Below are 18,666 nucleotides of genomic sequence, written 5' to 3' on the forward strand. Positions count from 1 at the left end.
AGCCAAGGTGCAGAGTGCACTGTAAAATATTTAGTGAATACTAAAGCAAGCCACAGAGAGCTAGAGAAGGACCCAAGGGCAGGGAAGAATACATTAGCTGCCTCAAAAAAATATAATGCTTTGAACTGGGAGATAGGTATTTTAAAGGGGATTAAAGACTGTCTGCTTCCACTGAACACATAAACACAGAATTGCAATAACGTGAGAATGTGTATCACAGGGAACAGAAAAACTCACATTATCCAAGATAACATTTAATTAACTTTGCAATTTAAAGAACGCATTACTTCAGCTGTGAATCATAAATGTATCTGTGTTAATCAAAAGCTTATGCACAAATTTCTGTGTCAAAGTAAAATTTATCCTTCTCAAAAAACAAATGTTAATTGACAGACTTTAGCGGATTATTTTAATTAAGCACTGATAGAATTTCTCCCTCTTGTGCTCTCTGCATTGAATGCTAATTTGATCTATTTACTTGTACAGCTTTCAAACTATGGACTTTCACTTATAATAAAAGTTTCACAAAATTCTGTAAATGAGTCATACACTGTACAGCTGTTACCTCTCCAAACTAATCTTAATTTGTGTATTACATAAACCAGTCAAGTTCTAGCTTTTCTGTCTTACTAACACATGATATGTTCTCAGAAACTTGTGTTTATCTTTCACTGCTTCAAGAAACCCTTCCAATTTTATTGTTCATGGTTTGATGAAAAGTGCCACAGATTCTTTCATCCAAAGATGAAAAGATGCCTACACTTATTATGATGTATAAAAAGTAATAACATGCTTTTAATATTATTTCCAGTGGTTTCTCTTAAATAAGTAGCTAATTTCTCTTGCCTTTCAGCTTCTTCTATCCACGTAGGTTTGAAGAGAGGGAAGCTGTTTGAATAGTCAAGTGTGCTTATCCCTTGGTGAAAGCTCTGCCTGGTGAAGTGAGCCTGAAGCAGTAGCCTCCTTTTTTTCAAATGAACACATTTTTCATTCATATCCATATACTCCACTAACTTTTTTTGTTTTCAGTATTTTGTTAGTAAGCCTGCATTTTAGTGGTAAGGATTTTGTGATAACAACCCCATGCAAAGCTACAGGCTTGGGGAAGCGTGGCTGGTAAGCTGCCTGGTGGCAGCTGGGGTATGATCCATGGTTGCAGAGATTCTTGTTTTACTGGCAGCTAAATGCACAAGCAGAGACACATAGTCCTCACAAGCAAGGTTACCGTGTAAGGCAGACCAAAGAAGAAGTCTGATGAGTGAGCACATATGGAGCATTAACAGCTCTCACACCAACTATCCAGCTGGCCTGTGGGCACCTTTGGCATCACCAAAAAGCGTGTTTTCAGGAATACAAGACGATGATAATAAAAATATTTATGGGAAGGTAATCCCTTGTTTGAATGATGTAGGAAAAAGAACAAATGTGGCTCTTGAAAGATACATCTGGTAGTTTTAAGGCAGTACCACAGCTTGTGTTTGAGCAGCAGCTGATAAACTTATATTTTCAAGTTAGTTCAGGATATGGTTCAGAAACTTTCTGAAAAGTGAGCAACATTCTAGCTTATGTTTTTTCCAGCCAAGTAGCTATCTGATCACTTAAAAAAACACGGCTTTACAAATGCATACACATTTCCACTGCCAAGAAAATCAGCAGGTAGTTTCCTTCACATACTGATTATTAAGATTTTGACTGTTTCAGTTTTCATTATAGTATTAATAATTTAATCAAGTGTTTTGAATTAATAATGTCTATTACAAATTCCCCCTTTGCTGTGGATTGATCTGTTTATTATTGGCCACCTTACATTTATATGCATATCGTTGTATGAAGGAAGGGCTGTAAATAAGAATTTCTATCTATCTAATTACTTTAATTGATTTGTGCTGAAATAGTTGACCTTTGGTACTTGGTTCTGTCTTCACATTCAGAATTGACAGCTCACTCTGATGATCATCAGCCATGGGGAAAATAAGTTAAGATTTCAATTAAAAGCATGCAGCATAGGCTAATCTATGGATCTCACATTAGTAATACTCCATACTTTTCCTGCTAGAGAATACATGTCATGTCTGAGCTGGAAAATATTGTATGAAAAGTACCTGACGAAGTAGGACAATGAAGCATATCTAAAAATTGACAAGCAAAAACCACTTAGGAGTTTTAGGGCACTTGTTCGTATACGTCTACAAATTGCACCTAGTAAGCAGCACTTCAGGCAAAATATCACAAAATATGCAGAAACGAATTTCTACATTGTCTTTCTTGAGAATAGTGATGCCCTCAGCTACCAATTCTATCTTCTCTAAGTGTTATTCTCTCAGACAAAGCTGACCTAAACCTCCTTTTTATTAGACAAACAGGCAGAAGAATTCCACACATTGGTAAAGTCTCAGACACATTGGTGGCCTTAAAGAGTGCAAAAAAGAAGTAATAAATATTCAGCTAGATGGAATATGCTGAATTATAAAGTTTTGTTGATATTATTTGGAGTTAAAATTTCCTTCAGTAATTTAATGAGTTTTATGGCTTTTATATCTGAAAAGCACGTTTTATTACATGACTTCAGTGAATTGAATAAAGGTACAAGGCACTTACTGAACATAATTGCTGTGTTGGAAGACTGCTATGGCAGAAACATACCTTAACTAGTAGTAATCTGTGTATTATATTATCATGTTTTGAAAGAGAAAGTATTAAAAGTTTTGGAGAAAAATTATGACAATAACCTCAAAACTTTTCTCAGTATAAAATTACTTTACTTTGGACAAATGTTCTTCCATAATTGAAATATATTATTACATTTACTATTTTTGTTACTGCATTTGTAAGCATTCTGTAGCTGAAAGTATTATATTTTAAAGTATATTCTGCTTGATCTGGTGAACGTTGGATGCAAAGTGGGAATAATTGGCCATATATTGAGTCATCTGTTCTCTGCATTATGAGTATGAAGTGGAAGTAAGATAGAAAATAAATATTTTTTTCACTAGGAAGGGAGGCAAAAACTAACTCTACAAAAGCATCTTTATCTTATTCAAAATAATTCCTCATAAAAATTCATGACATTTAAATTACCTCTAACGGTATAATATACCAGAGATGCTGATTCATTTGCTATTAGCTACTGGAAATATTCTTTACAATCTTTCAGTCAAAGCTTTAAGTCTTCAAAGCACTTTGCCTTTGTAACTTTAAAGGAAAACAAAATATATCTCTATTTTTTAATTCATATCTGTCCATAGGAGTCTATGTTCTGAAATTTGATGCCTTTAAGGACCAGATTTCTAAGAGAAAACCAAATTTTGTAAAGGCAGTGGCTATTTTTTTTTAGATTTTCAAATTATATTATTGTGAATCTTCCTTGAACACTGAACTACTGAAAACTTCAACAGAACAATTTTTTTTGATTGAAGGTTTACTTATTTTGGCCAAAATATTTTTTTTCCCCCAGGAAAGGCCATCTTATATAGGTTATTTTTCCTCCCTTTCCCATACTGTCAGATCTGTGGAGAAAAAGGTTGATGAAGACTTTATGTTCCTCGAGAAATTCTAGCTTCTAAATCATCCCCCCCTGCTTCTTTGGAAAACAGTTCAAATCTCTGGATCCTCACTCCTCCACAGAACAACTGGACATTTTGAGCAGAAAACCCACAACTGAAGCTTGAATGATGTATGATGAAAGGACTAAGACAATGGACATCTGAACATGTTGAAATATTGACATTTCATCTACTCACCTTATTTTCCTCTTAAAGTCTGTGGCAAAAAGTAGGCATTCATTGAGCATGTCCATCACATTATATGCCGTGTTCCTCTTCCTCTTCACTACCTGTAAAGTGAACCCAGGCTCACTAGCTCATATGTAGACATCCAGACTCCAGAAGTTTAAAATTAGGTTCCCAGTGAAGTTTTCAAGCTTTTTAATTATTTTGGTTTGGCGTTGATCATTTTCTGAATATGTTGTCGCACTGACTTTTATTTGAGTAATAATTGGGACATAATAGCATCTTTCAAATGAAATCTCTGACACATAAACTAAACCACACAGATCAGGAGGTGTGCAGAGGTGGATCAGATGCACTAACCAGTTTTCATAAAAATCTGCTGGCATCCACTTTTTTTCTTTATTTTTGTTACGTTTGTTTGGTTTTAAAAGGTTCGGGTTTTCTTTATTATTCTTTTCCCCTCAATTTAATCTCATTTCATCAGGAAAACATAATTTATTGACATTTGGCTGTGTTTTAGTAGTAATCCTAGTTCTCATAAGAAGATGCCCTGGATGGACACATGATCAACTGTTTCCTACTGTTCTAGTGTCTCTCTGAAGTGATTGCCAGGCTGTATGTCATTGAGCACTCTAAAATGAAACAGGTGTGCATGCACAGAACAAAGCAAATAATGTATTTCTGTTTAAAAAATTGAGGAGCAACAGTGATACAATCCACCTCACAGAATGAAGGCACATATTTTTATAAGCATAGAAGACTGAACACGTCCACTGAAACATTATAATTAAAAGTTACAATTGAAGAAAAGAGGGTTAGCATTCTTAGTGACATGTGACATTTGATTAAACATACTAGCTAGCAAAAATACACAAATGAAGGTCACATTTGCAAGTATTATAAGGTAGAATACATTTTAATTAGATAGATGAGAAATGTCAATGAGTTAGTAACTGACCAGGAGTTGCTGGAAAAAAAAAGAATGAAGGAAAACAAAACAACACCCCAAGAGTCAGAATCCTTTATTCTCCATAGATTTCAAACAATACAAAGACAGTTTTCAAAGAAGGTTTGGGGATGGATTCAGTGAATTTGCCTTGTATCATTCCCTGTTTGAAGAAAGAATATATTTTTGTCAGATTACATAGTACCACAAGTGGAGCCATGTTGACATACGTTGTGCTTTTTGAAAAATATCTGCCAGATAAAATATAACAGATAGCATGTCTGCCTTATGTTTGTACCCAGAGGCTTTACCTAATTATTATGTATATATTGCATATGCCATCCTTTGGGAAAAGATCCCCTTTCTGTCAGAGTCAGCTTAGCTTTCCCACAGCACACATGAAATGAAGTTGAATTTAACCTGACATAGCTATTACAAGTTATAGGAGTAAGCTTCTTTCAAATGATCTTGAAATTAATATTTTTGAGTTTTTTTTTTCTAAAAGAACATAACCTCAGTAATCAGTAGATGAGTTTCTCTATTACCTGTGGCACTGTTTTTCCTCATTGTGTTGAATCTGACCAAGGCTGAGGAGTGTTGTGTGCTGGAAATAATAAAAAATAAATGAATAATTTAATCAGTTGACACAGATTCATTAAAAAGTTACCCAAAATAATTAAAATCATAGTTTGCTGTTGAAAATCACATTTAAGAAAATGTTCACTTGGAAGAAAAAAAAAATACAGTCTATCTTAAAACTGTCATACTGTTGTTAAAATGCCTATAAATCTGGTAGTTCTAGTGCAAGAACTGTGAAGGCTAATCCAAGCTGCTAATTTTATTGTGGCTGGCTTCTAGTAGCTTAATAACTTTAGCATTTGGGCCTATATATTCCTTATCTGTGTCTGCTTGTAGCTGAGAAACTTCCGATGTTTTATCCCAAATACTTAAATTATTTCTAAGAATAAGGCTAGGAAAAATATAATTTCATTGACGAGCTAAAGTGCAGCAGCTACCCATAGCTCTTTGATGGAATTTCTCAAGGATTTTAGGGGTAGATTGGTAAAGCTAAAAAAAGCACATTAGAGAGCAACAGCTACTCTCCAGCAATTTAACTATGTACTTAAATAATGGAAATGAATTTATTCTCAAAATTAAGTCTCGAAAGTCTAATCCAAACCAAATTAAAGGAATAATTTTATTGTAAATAGTACTCCAATGAAAATATATTCTAATTAAGCCATTGCAACGAGACAGTTAAGAAGCCTAAATCTCCGGAAGCAAATGTTTGGATTAGGAAGTAGGTTTTGTTTTCAGGTAAGCATTGATTTCTGCTTTAGTTATCTGTAATGATAACAGGCTACAGGCTTTCAGTAAACCACAAAATATTTGCTTACGTATAATTTATTAACTATTTCCAGTTATGTCTTACAAGAGAAACTTTACTCAGATAGTTCCCCCATGAGCATGACAGGAACCAGAGTCAGGGTGAAATTTCACATAGATCACTAACCCCAGCTAAACAACAGTTATACCACGAAAGGTCAGAAACCAGCCTGGGTAATACTGCCATTACTGCAGGACCTTTTCACCATGTAAGGTGGCTTTTGTATCCTTCCCTTCTTTTTCTTCCCATCTGATGTACTTTATCGTCTGTGCCACCTGAAATCATGTTGATTCTTTTGTTCTTTAAAGCCCTGGATTTACCTCTGTGGACCAAGTGTTCCCCATTCAACTGGATAACAAAGAATTTGAAAACATTTTTTTTCAAGTGGGAGAAGAATTACAGTCTTCTTGACTTGATGAGGCAGCGCAGAGCAAGTTCATTTCACCAAGCTGCCTACACATACTATGTTAGCGAAAAGAAGTTGTCAAAACTATTTCAGGGTTTTTGAATCCTATTTACTGGAGTAGCTTACTGTGTTATCTATCAAAGAAACCGGAGAGTCATAGCCTAAAAATAAGAAATATTACGTTAGCAAAAACTGCAATTTGATTCAAACTTCTGCAGAAAGGGAGGCTGCATGCCACTGGAGATTTCAGTGTGGCTTCTATTTAGTTTTGTCTAGCAACATGGTGTGTTGTTAAAATTTAGGCAGCTTGGAGCGAGTCTTGCCATTGTATTTTCTCCTTTTTCCAATACCACGTAGTGCTTAGCCCTCCCCATCTGTCTGGCTCCCACACTTCCTCAAACCTCTTTCCTCTCCAGCTGCGTTCTTCAGCCTGGAATCTGTTCCAGGCACTCACCCTAATGACATAAGGTCTGATCTCAAGCTAATTAGGTTAGGAATACTTGTTAGCTCAAACTTACCAGGAACTGTAGTATGTATCATCTCATCAGCTGGCATGCCCTTCCAATTAAAAACAATAAAAGGTGTTGCATAGTAAAATTTTGGAAGGATTAATGTTTATTTTGCTCTCCCATGTGTGTGTTATCTACAGTTTGGCCTGGTGGTATATGAATTAAGTGTAATGGAGGATTCAATTTTTGATGTTTTATAATTACTTTTTGTTTCTCTTCTGGGCAGCAGGGAGGAGGGCAGCTGTTTTGTCTTAACTTGTTTTCTGGGTGAGATATTTGGTAGAAGGATGTTCCTCTCCTGTGAGCAAGATCATCTAAGAGACTTACAGAAGCAGGTGGAGATAGCAGAGAATGAGAGACACAGCAAGGAGGAGAGCTAAGTGTCAGACTCCCTAGAGGAGCAGGGGCCTGGCTGCGTTTTGTCCTCAGTTTGGGAGAAATGAAAACTTTTCAGAAATGAAAAGTTTAGCTGTTGAAACAAAGGAAAAATTATCATGTAATATGTTCATATAGAAACATGCAGAGTTGTGTGCTTGTTCCACCCACCTTCCAAGATGACAATACAGGAGATAGGAACATACATGCTATAGTAAATGGTCTATCTAATATAATCGGGATTATATGTGTTAAATTTCTGATTGTTAATCTCCATTTCTTTACAAAAGAAACAATATAAGGCTCAGACAATCTAGGTTGGACAAGAAGTCTTTCTGCATACCCAGCAAGGGAGAGTGTTTTGTAATTTTTCCAATGAAATAAGAATAATTATTTGCATCTTCTCAAGCTAGACTAGCTGATGTACTCAGGAACATCACCTAAGGAACTATACTCTGTTGTTAACAAGTGGACTACATAGTTTAAAAGTTCTTGAGATATTAGAGTTTTAGTACTGATACATATATAGTGTATTTAACAGCCTAATAATACCATATTTCAGTCACACAAAGTATTTATCATTTGCTGAAAAAGTACTGACATAAAGTTTTCCCACATCCATGTCCTTTGCTGTAGGGCAAATAGCAGAGAGCTAAAATATCATGCTGAAAATAGAAAAGTGCCTGTATCTGCAGAAAATACTGAAGGAACAGTACATTCATTATATCTGTGATTGCAGTCATGTTTCCTTTGGAAATCCTATTAAGGTTTATTATGCTTTGTTGTAAAGTTTGGACCAAAGGCAAGTCTGCTTTTTTTTTTTTGTTTGTTTTAATTGTAAAGCAAAATTTATTCCAGTGTGTATTTCTTCTATGTCTGTCTGTGCACTGGAGGAATGTCCTCCCAACAGCAATCACCATTGCTCTCACTTAAAAAAAAAAAAAAGAAACAAAAAAAGCCCCAAACAGAACCACATAGAAATGGATCCTGTAAACCAGAGTGTGTATCACTGTTAGAATTGCACAGGAATAGTTCTGTAACACCACACTTTTTAATTTAGTCTTTCCTTTCTGCTTGCTTATCCATGTCATGTGGATTACAGGTCATTTGTTCACCTTGGGTTAGAAGCAGAAGGATATGTGTTTCATTAAAAGACAGAGCTGTTGTGCTGTTTTTACAAAGCAAGAGTCCTTTGCATGTTGTCTTGCATCCTTGTTACCAGCTGCAAGCTGGCTGCATCCCAGCTCCATGTGAGAAAAACAAGACTGTGTCCCAGTCTGCCCATTTCCAAATTTTCCTGCAGTATTTCCATGGAGGGTATCAGCAATCCTGGGGATATCAGAGGATATGAGCTGTAAGGATGTGAGGAGCTCTACAGTGCCCAACTAATCAGCTTTCCTGCCACTGGGGTTGCAACATTCACCACCAAACATTTCTATCCTCTGATGTAGACTGTGTTAGAGAGAGTCTCATCCCTTTCCTGTATCCATATTCCCCAGGCAATGTCTTCCTGTTCTGTTCACAAAGATGTCTGTTCTGCACTAAGCATTTAGTGTGATAAGTAAAACTTGTATTTAAATCCAAATTTTAAATTAGATATAGCATCATCAAAAATCTGTATATTTAGAGTTTACAGAGATGAAACCACTGATTTTAAAATAACAGTCATCTGCTTTTGCTGAATTCCAGCCTCTTCTAAAAGGTAGGAGAGGTGATGTGAAGGATAGATGGTGGCTGGACAGATACTTTTACTAGTGACTTAGGGTCATAGAAATAGAACTGAGATTGAAAACTCATATTGCCATAGGTTACAAATATAATAAGCCTGATTTTTATATTGTGTTGAAACTGCAGGGGAATTTTCTGTATTGGAGTTCCGTGCTGTTACTCAGTTCTGTTTAGAAGTGGAGTCCCTCATGGAGTCTGGGGTGACTCTGACACTTCTTTTACAAATAGAAGTTTTCTTCTGCATAGCTAAATATTCTTTTGAAAAGCGATAGATTTTATCTTTATTCAGTGTTCACTTCGGGGATTTTTTTTCAGAATATTCAGAAGCTGTTCCTGGTCTGCCCACTTCATATGCTGCTATACTAAGACTCAAATCTGGTAGTTCATCTTTACCCTCATTTAATTCAAAGAACAGACCACGATTAAGCAGTCCTTCAATAGGAAGTGTATCTTCACCAGCCTGGAGAGGAGCTGCACAACATTATCACTCCCCAACAAATCTCTACCACTTTTCAGAGGCCTTCAAACATGATGGTAAGTCTAGTTTCCCTCTCTGAATCTTTGAAACATTTTTCAAAAGCAGAAAGAACAGAAACAAATTACTTCAGTAATTTGCAGACATAATTTCCCTTTAGATTATTCAGACTAGCTTTAAAGTCATCAGTTAAAACTTCCTTAAAGATTCTTATGCAGAAGAGTTTTATATAGGTTTTGCTACATGAAAATAGTAAACCAGGAGTTTGAAATTCCATGACAGCAGACTTTCATCTAGTAAAATGTAGGTCCCTTTTTTAAACAAAATATTTTTCTTTGGAATTTTTCTTATTCTATCATGGATGATAGTAATGTAAATTAACCATGAATAATAAATTTTATAAGACTACTTTTAATTACCTGCTCTGTGATTTCAACTCAGTCATGCATGCACACAGATGCATGCGTGGATAGACAGACCCTTGTGTTATGGTATCATTTACCTTTAGATGCAGTAATTCATAGTAACAATACACGTTTTCTCATGTCTGGTTACAATTAAAGAAACCACATTTGTGATACCTGCATCTTTAGTGATAATTTTTGTATGAATTTTGTACAAAGAAAGGTAGAAAGAAAAAGAAAGTGAAAAGAGGAAAGTAGGAGAGGGTGGAAGAAAGAGGTTAGAGGATATTTAAATAATAATAGTCTGAGGAGGTAACACAAAATACTTGTGATTAATACCTCACAGATCAACAGCATTTGTGCACTATAATGACTGTGATTACAGGACTACTGCTTCTCTCAGTAAAGTCTGGTTTTGTTTTTTCCCTGGAAGGTACCTTGCATGTATTGGAAGCTAATGGTGTATGCATGTGGTTTTTTGAACAGAAACAAATTATTTGAATAATGTAAGCAGATAAATTCTGTTTGACAGAATTTCTGGAACAGGAGCAGGCTTCTACATGTGTCCTTCCTTTGCAATATTCTTTGTAAGCCGTGACTAGACTAAACTCAGTTATCGCCCGTGCACCAGACACTGATAACTCCTCCCAGCCAACCTGATCTGTGCAGGTGAAAATCAAAGTTAGATTAGAACCAGTGTATTACCCTGGTCTTCAACACCACAAACATCCAGAAACTGAAGGAGAAGAAATCAGCAGCTGCAATGCAAAAAAAGAGTACAGAATTTATGAATAATATAGTACAAGCTGTAACTATAAAGCATCTTCTCATCAAGTAACTCTGTTTTTCCATCATGTTTTCTTGAAAAAAAAAACAAAAAAAAAAAACAACCCAAAAAAAACCAACCAAACAAAACCGAACAAGACAACAGCTGCCATAAAGACGGTTTACCGCTGTTTGACTATTATGCTTAAATCCTTACTTTGAGAGGGCTCAGAAAACTTTATGCCCATCTCACTCTAAGAAAATTGGATATGGAATAGGGATGCTCAGGATGCACATTCCATCACGTAAATCCTTGGCATTTTTAGGCAATATGCTAAGATTATACCTGATACAGGTCATCAATCATGAGTCTTTTCAAAACATAGAGGTCACGCTCCACCTCTGCAGTTAAGCTGCTCCTATTTTGCAGCTGGTAGTGGAGAAACTAACTGGAGACAAAATCTGAACTGGGCCATTAACTCATAAACCCCAGTGACCAGAGTACATGACTTAAAAGAGGGGGACTTCAACTCTTTCTTCCATGGACTGCATGAACTGTCTCAGGAGACTTACAAGTCTGTGTAGACAGTTGTAGAAACAGATAAATCTGAGACACCTGAGTAATATTTTAAAAGCCCTTGATTATCTGAAACACTGGCATGGCACAAGCACAAGTACGAAACAGAACCTAGAGAGGACGAGTATATTTCTGGTGTGGTAGGACTGAGGCCTCATGGCAGGATAATCTGCATCATCCAAGAGTGCAAGAACACATCTGCTATGGGAGCTGAATGCAGGTGATTTTCAAAACCTTTCTCAATTCTGTTAATAACTTTGAGAAGATGTATTTGATATGTAGAAGAGTAGGTTCATGATCCCAATCACCTGGCACTCCACTTACTTAAATTAGTAAATTCCTTGGGTTTGATTTGGCCTTAAGGCTTTTTTTTTTTTTTTTTTTTCAGTTTATAGAGCTCTTGACTGTATGATATTCTGGTTAGCTTCCTACAACTGGTATGTGGTAAGTGGTAGGGTTAAGTGGTTGTGTCTATTAGCCAGGGCCTAGTAAATGAGGAAATTCTGCATCACCCTGTGATCATGTGTGGTCATGAGGTCACCACTGCTACAAGTGAGAGGACATTAACAGGAGAGGGGGAAACATAATTTATACTGAGAACTTGAATAATTCAAACATCTAATAAATGGTATATGCTCAGGAGACACGTTTGCCATAAGAAAAAAAACAAGCTGCCTCAGTATACAGGTTCACAAGCGACTCTTCAACTAATTTCCCAGCAGACATGCTCAGAGGCCTGATATAGCTTCCAAGAAAGGTCCTTTTATACTGACTTTATGCCATTTAATTTGCACTGTCAATGCAGCATGTTTTTAATGATTTCTAAAATTAAAAGAACTATGCTGTAGCTCATTACTGAATTTAAACTGCATGGAATTATTTAGCATAAACATGCAGTTAAGGCAATACAGTCCTCTTCAAGCTATGTATCAACTTGTAAAGTCATGACTAAAAGATGTACATAGGAAGTGTGAATTATTCATGAAATACTCTTGAAGCATCATAAAACTGAGAACTCTTATACTTTCTTACTCTTCAAAAAACTTTTAGAAATGCCACAGTAAAGATAATTGAACTTAACCTTGAATAAAGACTTTTTATCCTTCTATCTTTGGTTTGATATCTTTTAAAAGAGAATAACAAACGGGGTCCAATTCACTACTGAAAGTATTTGAATCAATGATCCTCAAATTTGTGGAAAATCTGAATCTAATTTTTATTGAATGAGAATTTCTGATTCCCCACCATCGACTAGATTCAGCACTTACCAGTCTGAATTAAAGACACAAACTACTAAAAACTATTTTATTGCTAAAGAATATTGGGTCATATTGATTAATGTGGCATGCAGTTTAGATAATGCAATCTAAGTTTAGAAGAGATATGTTTGTTTCAGGCCACAGAACAGAGAAAGCATTTTCAAGCAATGGAAAAAAAAATTTTCCTATCTTGCCTAATAAGCAAATAAACATATCTGCTTCAGAAAAGAAAGTTGAAAAATTATGAAAATAATTTTATCTGCTTTGCAGACAAAGTCATTCATGTATTGTATGCTGTTCCAGCATGCATCATACTAGGATCAATGTACATACCTCAAGGCATGTGTATCTGCTGGAATTTACTTGTTGAAAGGAAAGTGTCCTAAGTTTATTATTTATTACTTATTTATTAAGTTTAATTGAAGCATAGTTTTAAGATTAAATAAATACTAAAAATTCATTTCTTATAAATATCCGTATTTACATATATATGTGTATCTGCTTCTGTGCAAAATAATTACTGATTGTAGCCACCTTTGTTAATCTTAAAATCTGTTACACACATCTGTAAACATTAGAACATATTTTGCTGTGATAAATAAGTGGGCTTTTTTTTCATTATATTAATGGAAATTTTCTGTTTTGACAGATTATAGATATATAGATATATTAAAATGGATAGACATTCTTTATTTCTTAGGTGCTAAGTGAAAGCTTATATTGTAGAACCTGCTTGTAAAATCAATATTAGTACTGAAGTTAATACATTTTCTCAGTGTTTAAGCTAAAAAAAAAGGGTTTCTAGCTTTTAGTTGAAGAAAACGGTATGTTTTCTTTGAATGCAAGGTAATTAATTATATATATAAAATATTTTCTGAATAGACTTAACATGTTAAACTGTTTGTAACAGAAGTTAACCAGAAGACACTTTAGAGTCATCACCACAATATCATACAAGTACAAACTGTAAATAAATCAAGAAAGAAACACATTCAAAAACTGTTTTTATAATGAGTAGCACTAAAACGTGATCCACCTTTACCGAAATGTGTCTTTCACTCTGTAGGAACAATTTGAAATTAAACAACTTTCTTTAAGAAATTCTGTTGATATGGGTGTTTTGACAGCATGTATCACCTTATCAGCAACTCCTAAAGCTTTCTTAATGTATCCTGAATGTATTAATACCCAGGACTGACAGATCATTGAGATATTGTTTTGTCTGTGATATGTCAAGTTTGTGCCTCCCTCAGTAGGTCTGTATGCATAATCCAAGGCGTATCTTTGTGATCTGTTTGTCTCCCTTCATTTTAGGCTGCTTTAGAAGTCCTACCATTTTACAGCATCTTGTAGCTTTCCTTTAGAAAATAGTTCCATCATCTTAATGAGTTCAACAAGCCTTTGACAAATGGGGGAGAAAAAAAAAAAAAGTAGGGAGATAAGAAAATTGTGTTCCCAGTCCTGACAACCTGTCTGTTTAAATTTTGCTGAGTTGCTCTGCTTTCAAAGGAGAACTGCCATCACCCTTTTTTCCAACTGCCATTTGGACAAATTTTCTCACTATGTCAGAATAACAGCTGAAAACAAATGGTTTGTCTGAAGATCTCTCTAGTCCACCTTAAGAGGGATAAGCAAAGCCATCCACCAGTATCACCAGCAGTAAAAATGTGTTTCTAAAGAGACATGAGCATGTGAAGGGGGAACACTTGGAGGAGTATCTCCTTACCCCATATTCACATGCTGCCTGAGCATATCCCCTCAGATACCTCGTCTGCTGGGTGAAAATACTAGAGTGAACGGAGCTGTTTCCTCCCACCAAAACCTCAGATTGAGAAAATGGCACAAGAAGACTATTTCTGACAGTCACTTAGCTTGACTGGTACTGCAACATTGGAGATAGCGTCAAATTATACTAATGACATTTGATGGAAGTGACCAGTGCAGTGTAGAATTTGCTACACCCTTTCCTTCTGCAGACAGTTATATTTTTATAAATATTAAGAAAACTTTTACAAGTACCTTATGTATGTTATTCTTAAAATGTACAGCACACAGAGTTATCAGACACTAAAAATAATATTGTTAATCCAGTTTAAACACAGGTTTTTGAACAGTGTAATAGTTCCTTCCTGCCCATCTCTGTGGTCCAGGAATTCATTCTCATTCATAGTGTATTGACCTGGAATTATATCAAGTATTGCGGCAAGAGAGCTGTGTGTTGATGAATGACACTATTTCAGTTACTACAGAATTAAAAGTACAGGAAACATTCTTGTCTACAATTTGTTCTCATGGTATTTTCATTGCTCAGCAAGAAGAACTAAAGAACATTTTATAATCTTTAATCAATAATTGAGGGAGAGATTGAAAGTGTACGTAACAGAGAAACCACATTTTGTCTACTGTCTAAGATTACACAGATTCCAATTTCCATTCCCATGAGGATTTAAATACTTTTTACTAAGAATTCATATATTCTGGTATTTCAGAAGTGCAAATGTACTGCAAGGAGAATTTTATAATTCAAAGAATATTTGAGTACTGCTATCAAGAATAATCAAGAATTCAAGAAGAGGGATTTTACCAATATTTTGAATGTTTTCCATATCATTGCATTTCTGAGCAATAATTTCACAATATTCTATTAAATAGTTTAAATATTAAATCATAATGAGAGTGCTTTATATTGTTCAGATTGAAAATGGCAACTGAAAAATTTATAAATAAACCACAGGCTACCTGTTACCTTGCATGGTTGCAATGCATACCTGTAATCCCCAAAACGTATGTGCCACTGTATAGTAAATCACCTGTCTCGTGGCAATTAAGTATGTAGAAAGATGGTTGTTTCAAATAAAAGCCTGCACGAGGAACAGAAATATTTCCCTTGAGAAATTAAAATAGTAAATCAAAATATACATGACCTTAATATGTATGTTGAAAATTACTCTCTTTTATGCTTCTTGCCGAAGTTAGAAGGAAATAATAAGGTATGTAGTTCAAATCATTCAATGAAATCTCAAACTGGAATGTCCTGTTTAAGAGTGTGGGTGACTGTTAGTTAAAAAGTGGGAGACAACAAACATCATGCTTTTGGACAGAAGAAGGGATAAGAAAATATATGTGTATGAAAATGTGTCTGTGGGTATAAAAATAGCATGTGAGTGAACATATAAAAATATATATACATTCAATACATGGAGGAAATAATGACAACAAACAAAAGGCATAGGATAATTCCCCTGAAAGATGACACACAGCAGAAGCACCAGTCAAAGGTTTGTGAATCAGAAAAATTCATTTCAGGACAGTTTCACACCGACAGGGCAAGTAACATGGACCTCCCCTTGTGACACAGTCCCTGGATTAAGGGAGACTCAGGATGCCTGTGGAACCTTGTTGCACATCAGGCTGAGGTTTGCTGTGCTTCCTTGTCCTTACGTCAAGGCCTTTGTAGAAAACTAGAAAAATGCACAGCTGAGCACCTTTGGAGAAAAGGAAATGTCCATGCCACAGTCCCGTTCTCTCCTTGCTTAGGTCTGTGTCCTGGGTTCAGCAGTAGCAGTCATTTTTCTCCTTCGTGTTAGCTGGTGCAGTGCTGTGTTTTCACTTCCAGCCTGGGAACAGTGCTGGTGATACCGATGTTTTCGGTTCTTGCTAAGTGATGTTTACCCTGACCAAGGACTTTGTGAGGCTCATGCTCTGCCAGGAGGAGAAGCCGGGAGGAAGCAGAGACGGGGTGCCTGACCCAGGCTAGCCAAAGAGGTATTCCATACCACAGCACGTCATGCCTTGGGTGGGGGGTAACTGGGAGTTACCCGGAACGACACAGGCTTCTGAGTCGGACTCGTTTCTTGGCCGGTGGTATCGTATTCTCTTCCCTTGTTATTTTCTCTTATCATTGTTGTCATTGGTGGTAATGGTGGTGATTTGTGTTGCACATTGGTTGCTGGACTGTTCTTGTCTCAACCCATGGGAGTTGCACTCTTTCAATCCTCCTCCCCGTTCTCTGGGAGCAGGGAAGGGGAGAGCCTGGGGGGGGAGCCCTCGACTGCTCTCAGCCTGGCACCACTCACTGGGAGTGAGTGAACAAGCTGTCTGGCTAGGGTTTAAACCACAACAGTCTGCAATTGCAAAAAGCACGACAACAAACTGTATGGCAGTTTACTACTGTAAACATGAGCAGCCCCTGCCCAGGGCTTTGCCAGGATCGATGACATAACTTTGTGTCAGTGTTCTCCATAGAAGGAAGTGACTCTGGCTTTGTGGGTGGGGACAGGAGTGCACCATGGTGTTTCATTGTCCTTCTCTGGGGGTGCATCTGCAAAAAGCAGGGGACTTACCTTTGTGTGGGCAACCCTTGTCCTGAGCTCTGCAGGCTCGATGACTTAACTTTATTTCAATGTCCTCCGTAGAAGGAAGTGACTCTCTAGCTGAGCTGAGGAGGACAGCCTCAGTGACTTACCTTTGTGTCAGTGTCTCTGTGGAAGAGATTTAATATGTGGTGCGCTGCTGAGGATAGGAGTGCACCATGGTTGGTCCCTTCTATGTCAGGGCTTTCACCTGAAATGGCAGGACAAGAAATGGCATCAGCCACCCTTGTTCACATGGGCAACCCTTGCCCAGGGCTCTGCAGGCTCGATGACTTGTCTTTGTGTCAGTGTCCTTTGTAGAAGGCATTTAAACTCTGTCGGTGTAGCTGCGTAGGGGGGTGCACGATGGTTGGTCCATTCCCTGTCTGCACTTGCAGCTGAAATGGCAGAAGGAAGGACAAGAAATGGCATCAGCCATCCTTGTTCACATGTGGAACGTCTGCCCAAAGCTCTGCCAGCCTCATTGACATAACTTAGTGTCCTCCATAGAAGGAAGTGACTCTCTGGCTATGTGGATGGTGACAGGAGTCCACCATTTTCTAGTCCATTCCCTGTCGGGTTGGAGCTGTTAAAGGCAGGAAAAGAATGAAGACATCAGACACCCATGACTTATCTTTGGTCTTTGTCTTTCTGGAAGGCATTTCATCTCTGGCAGTGTGGTGGAGGAGAAGAGTGCGCCATTCTCTGGTCCTCTCTTGGTCTGGGGCTGCAATTGTAAAAGGCAGGACGGCAAACTAAGCAGCAGCAACAGTCACTCACATGGGTAGCCCCTGCTCAGGGCTCTGCAGGTCTCGCTGACTTAACTTTGTGTCAGTGTCCTCTGTAGAAGGAAGTGGACTCTCTGACTGTGTGGATGAGGACAGGAGTGCATCATGGTCTGGTCCATTCCCTCTTGGGGTTGCAGCTGTTAAAGACAGGAAAAGAATGAAGACATCAGACACCTTGACTCACTTTGGCTAGGCCTGCCCATGGCTCTGAAAAAGTGAATGACTTATCTTTGGTCGCTGTCCTTCTGGAAGGCATTTAATCTCTGGCAGTGTGGTGGAGGAGAAGAGTGTCCCTGTCAGGTCCTGTGATTGTCTGGGCCTGCATCTGCAAAAGGCAGAAGAGGAAACTCTGCCTTACTTATCAGATTTTTCCAAGGAGAGAAGCCCTGCCCAGGGCTCTGCCAAAGTGAACGACTTCTCTTTGCTCTTAGTCCTTGTGGAAGGCATTTAATCTCTGGCAGTGTGGTGGAGGAGAAGAGTGCGCCATTCTCTGGTCCTCTCCTGGGCTGGGCCTGCAATAGTAAAAGGCAGGACAGCAAACTAAGCAGCAGCAACAGTCACTCACATGGGTAACCCCTGCTCAGGGCTCTGCAGGTGACGCTGACTTAACTTTCTTTCAGTGTCCTCCATCGAAGGAAGTGACTCTCTGACTGTGTGGATGAGGACAGGAGTGCATGATGGTCTGGTCCATTCCCTGTTGGGGTTGCAGCTGTTAAGGACAGGAAAAGAATGTAGATAGCAGACAGCCGGACTCACCTCGCCTAGGCCTGACTATGCCTCTGCCAGCCTCAGTGACTTACCTTTGTGTCAGTGTCTCTGTGGAAGAGATTTAATATGTGGTGCGCTGCTGAGGATAGGAGTGCACCATGGTTGGTCCCTTCTATGTCAGGGCTTTCACCTGAAATGGCAGGACAAGAAATGGCATCAGCCACCCTTGTTCACATGGGCAACCCTTGCCCAGGGCTCT

The 18,666-nt window shown here is 37.6% G+C and overlaps 1 protein-coding gene across 8 annotated transcripts in view; it reads left to right on the plus strand.

The window, feature by feature from the left end:
* Positions 1-18,666, plus strand: part of CNTN5 (contactin 5) — a 642,522-nt gene that overhangs the window by 381,964 nt on the left and 241,892 nt on the right. For 6 of the 8 annotated variants that reach the window (XM_062607752.1, XM_062607749.1, XM_062607746.1 and 3 more), the window contains one exon: positions 9,395-9,613. The exons of the other annotated variants lie outside the window; for them this stretch is intronic. In XM_062607752.1, the coding sequence (XP_062463736.1) occupies positions 9,395-9,613 (219 nt within the window). The remainder of the gene's footprint in view (positions 1-9,394; positions 9,614-18,666) is intronic. 8 annotated transcript variants of the gene reach the window in all.

The sequence above is a fragment of the Pezoporus occidentalis genome, unplaced genomic scaffold, assembly GCF_034315485.1.
Source record: "Pezoporus occidentalis ecotype Australia unplaced genomic scaffold, CSIRO_AGI_Poc_V1 ctg125, whole genome shotgun sequence".
In the NCBI taxonomy this organism is placed as follows: Eukaryota; Metazoa; Chordata; class Aves; order Psittaciformes; family Psittacidae; genus Pezoporus; species Pezoporus occidentalis.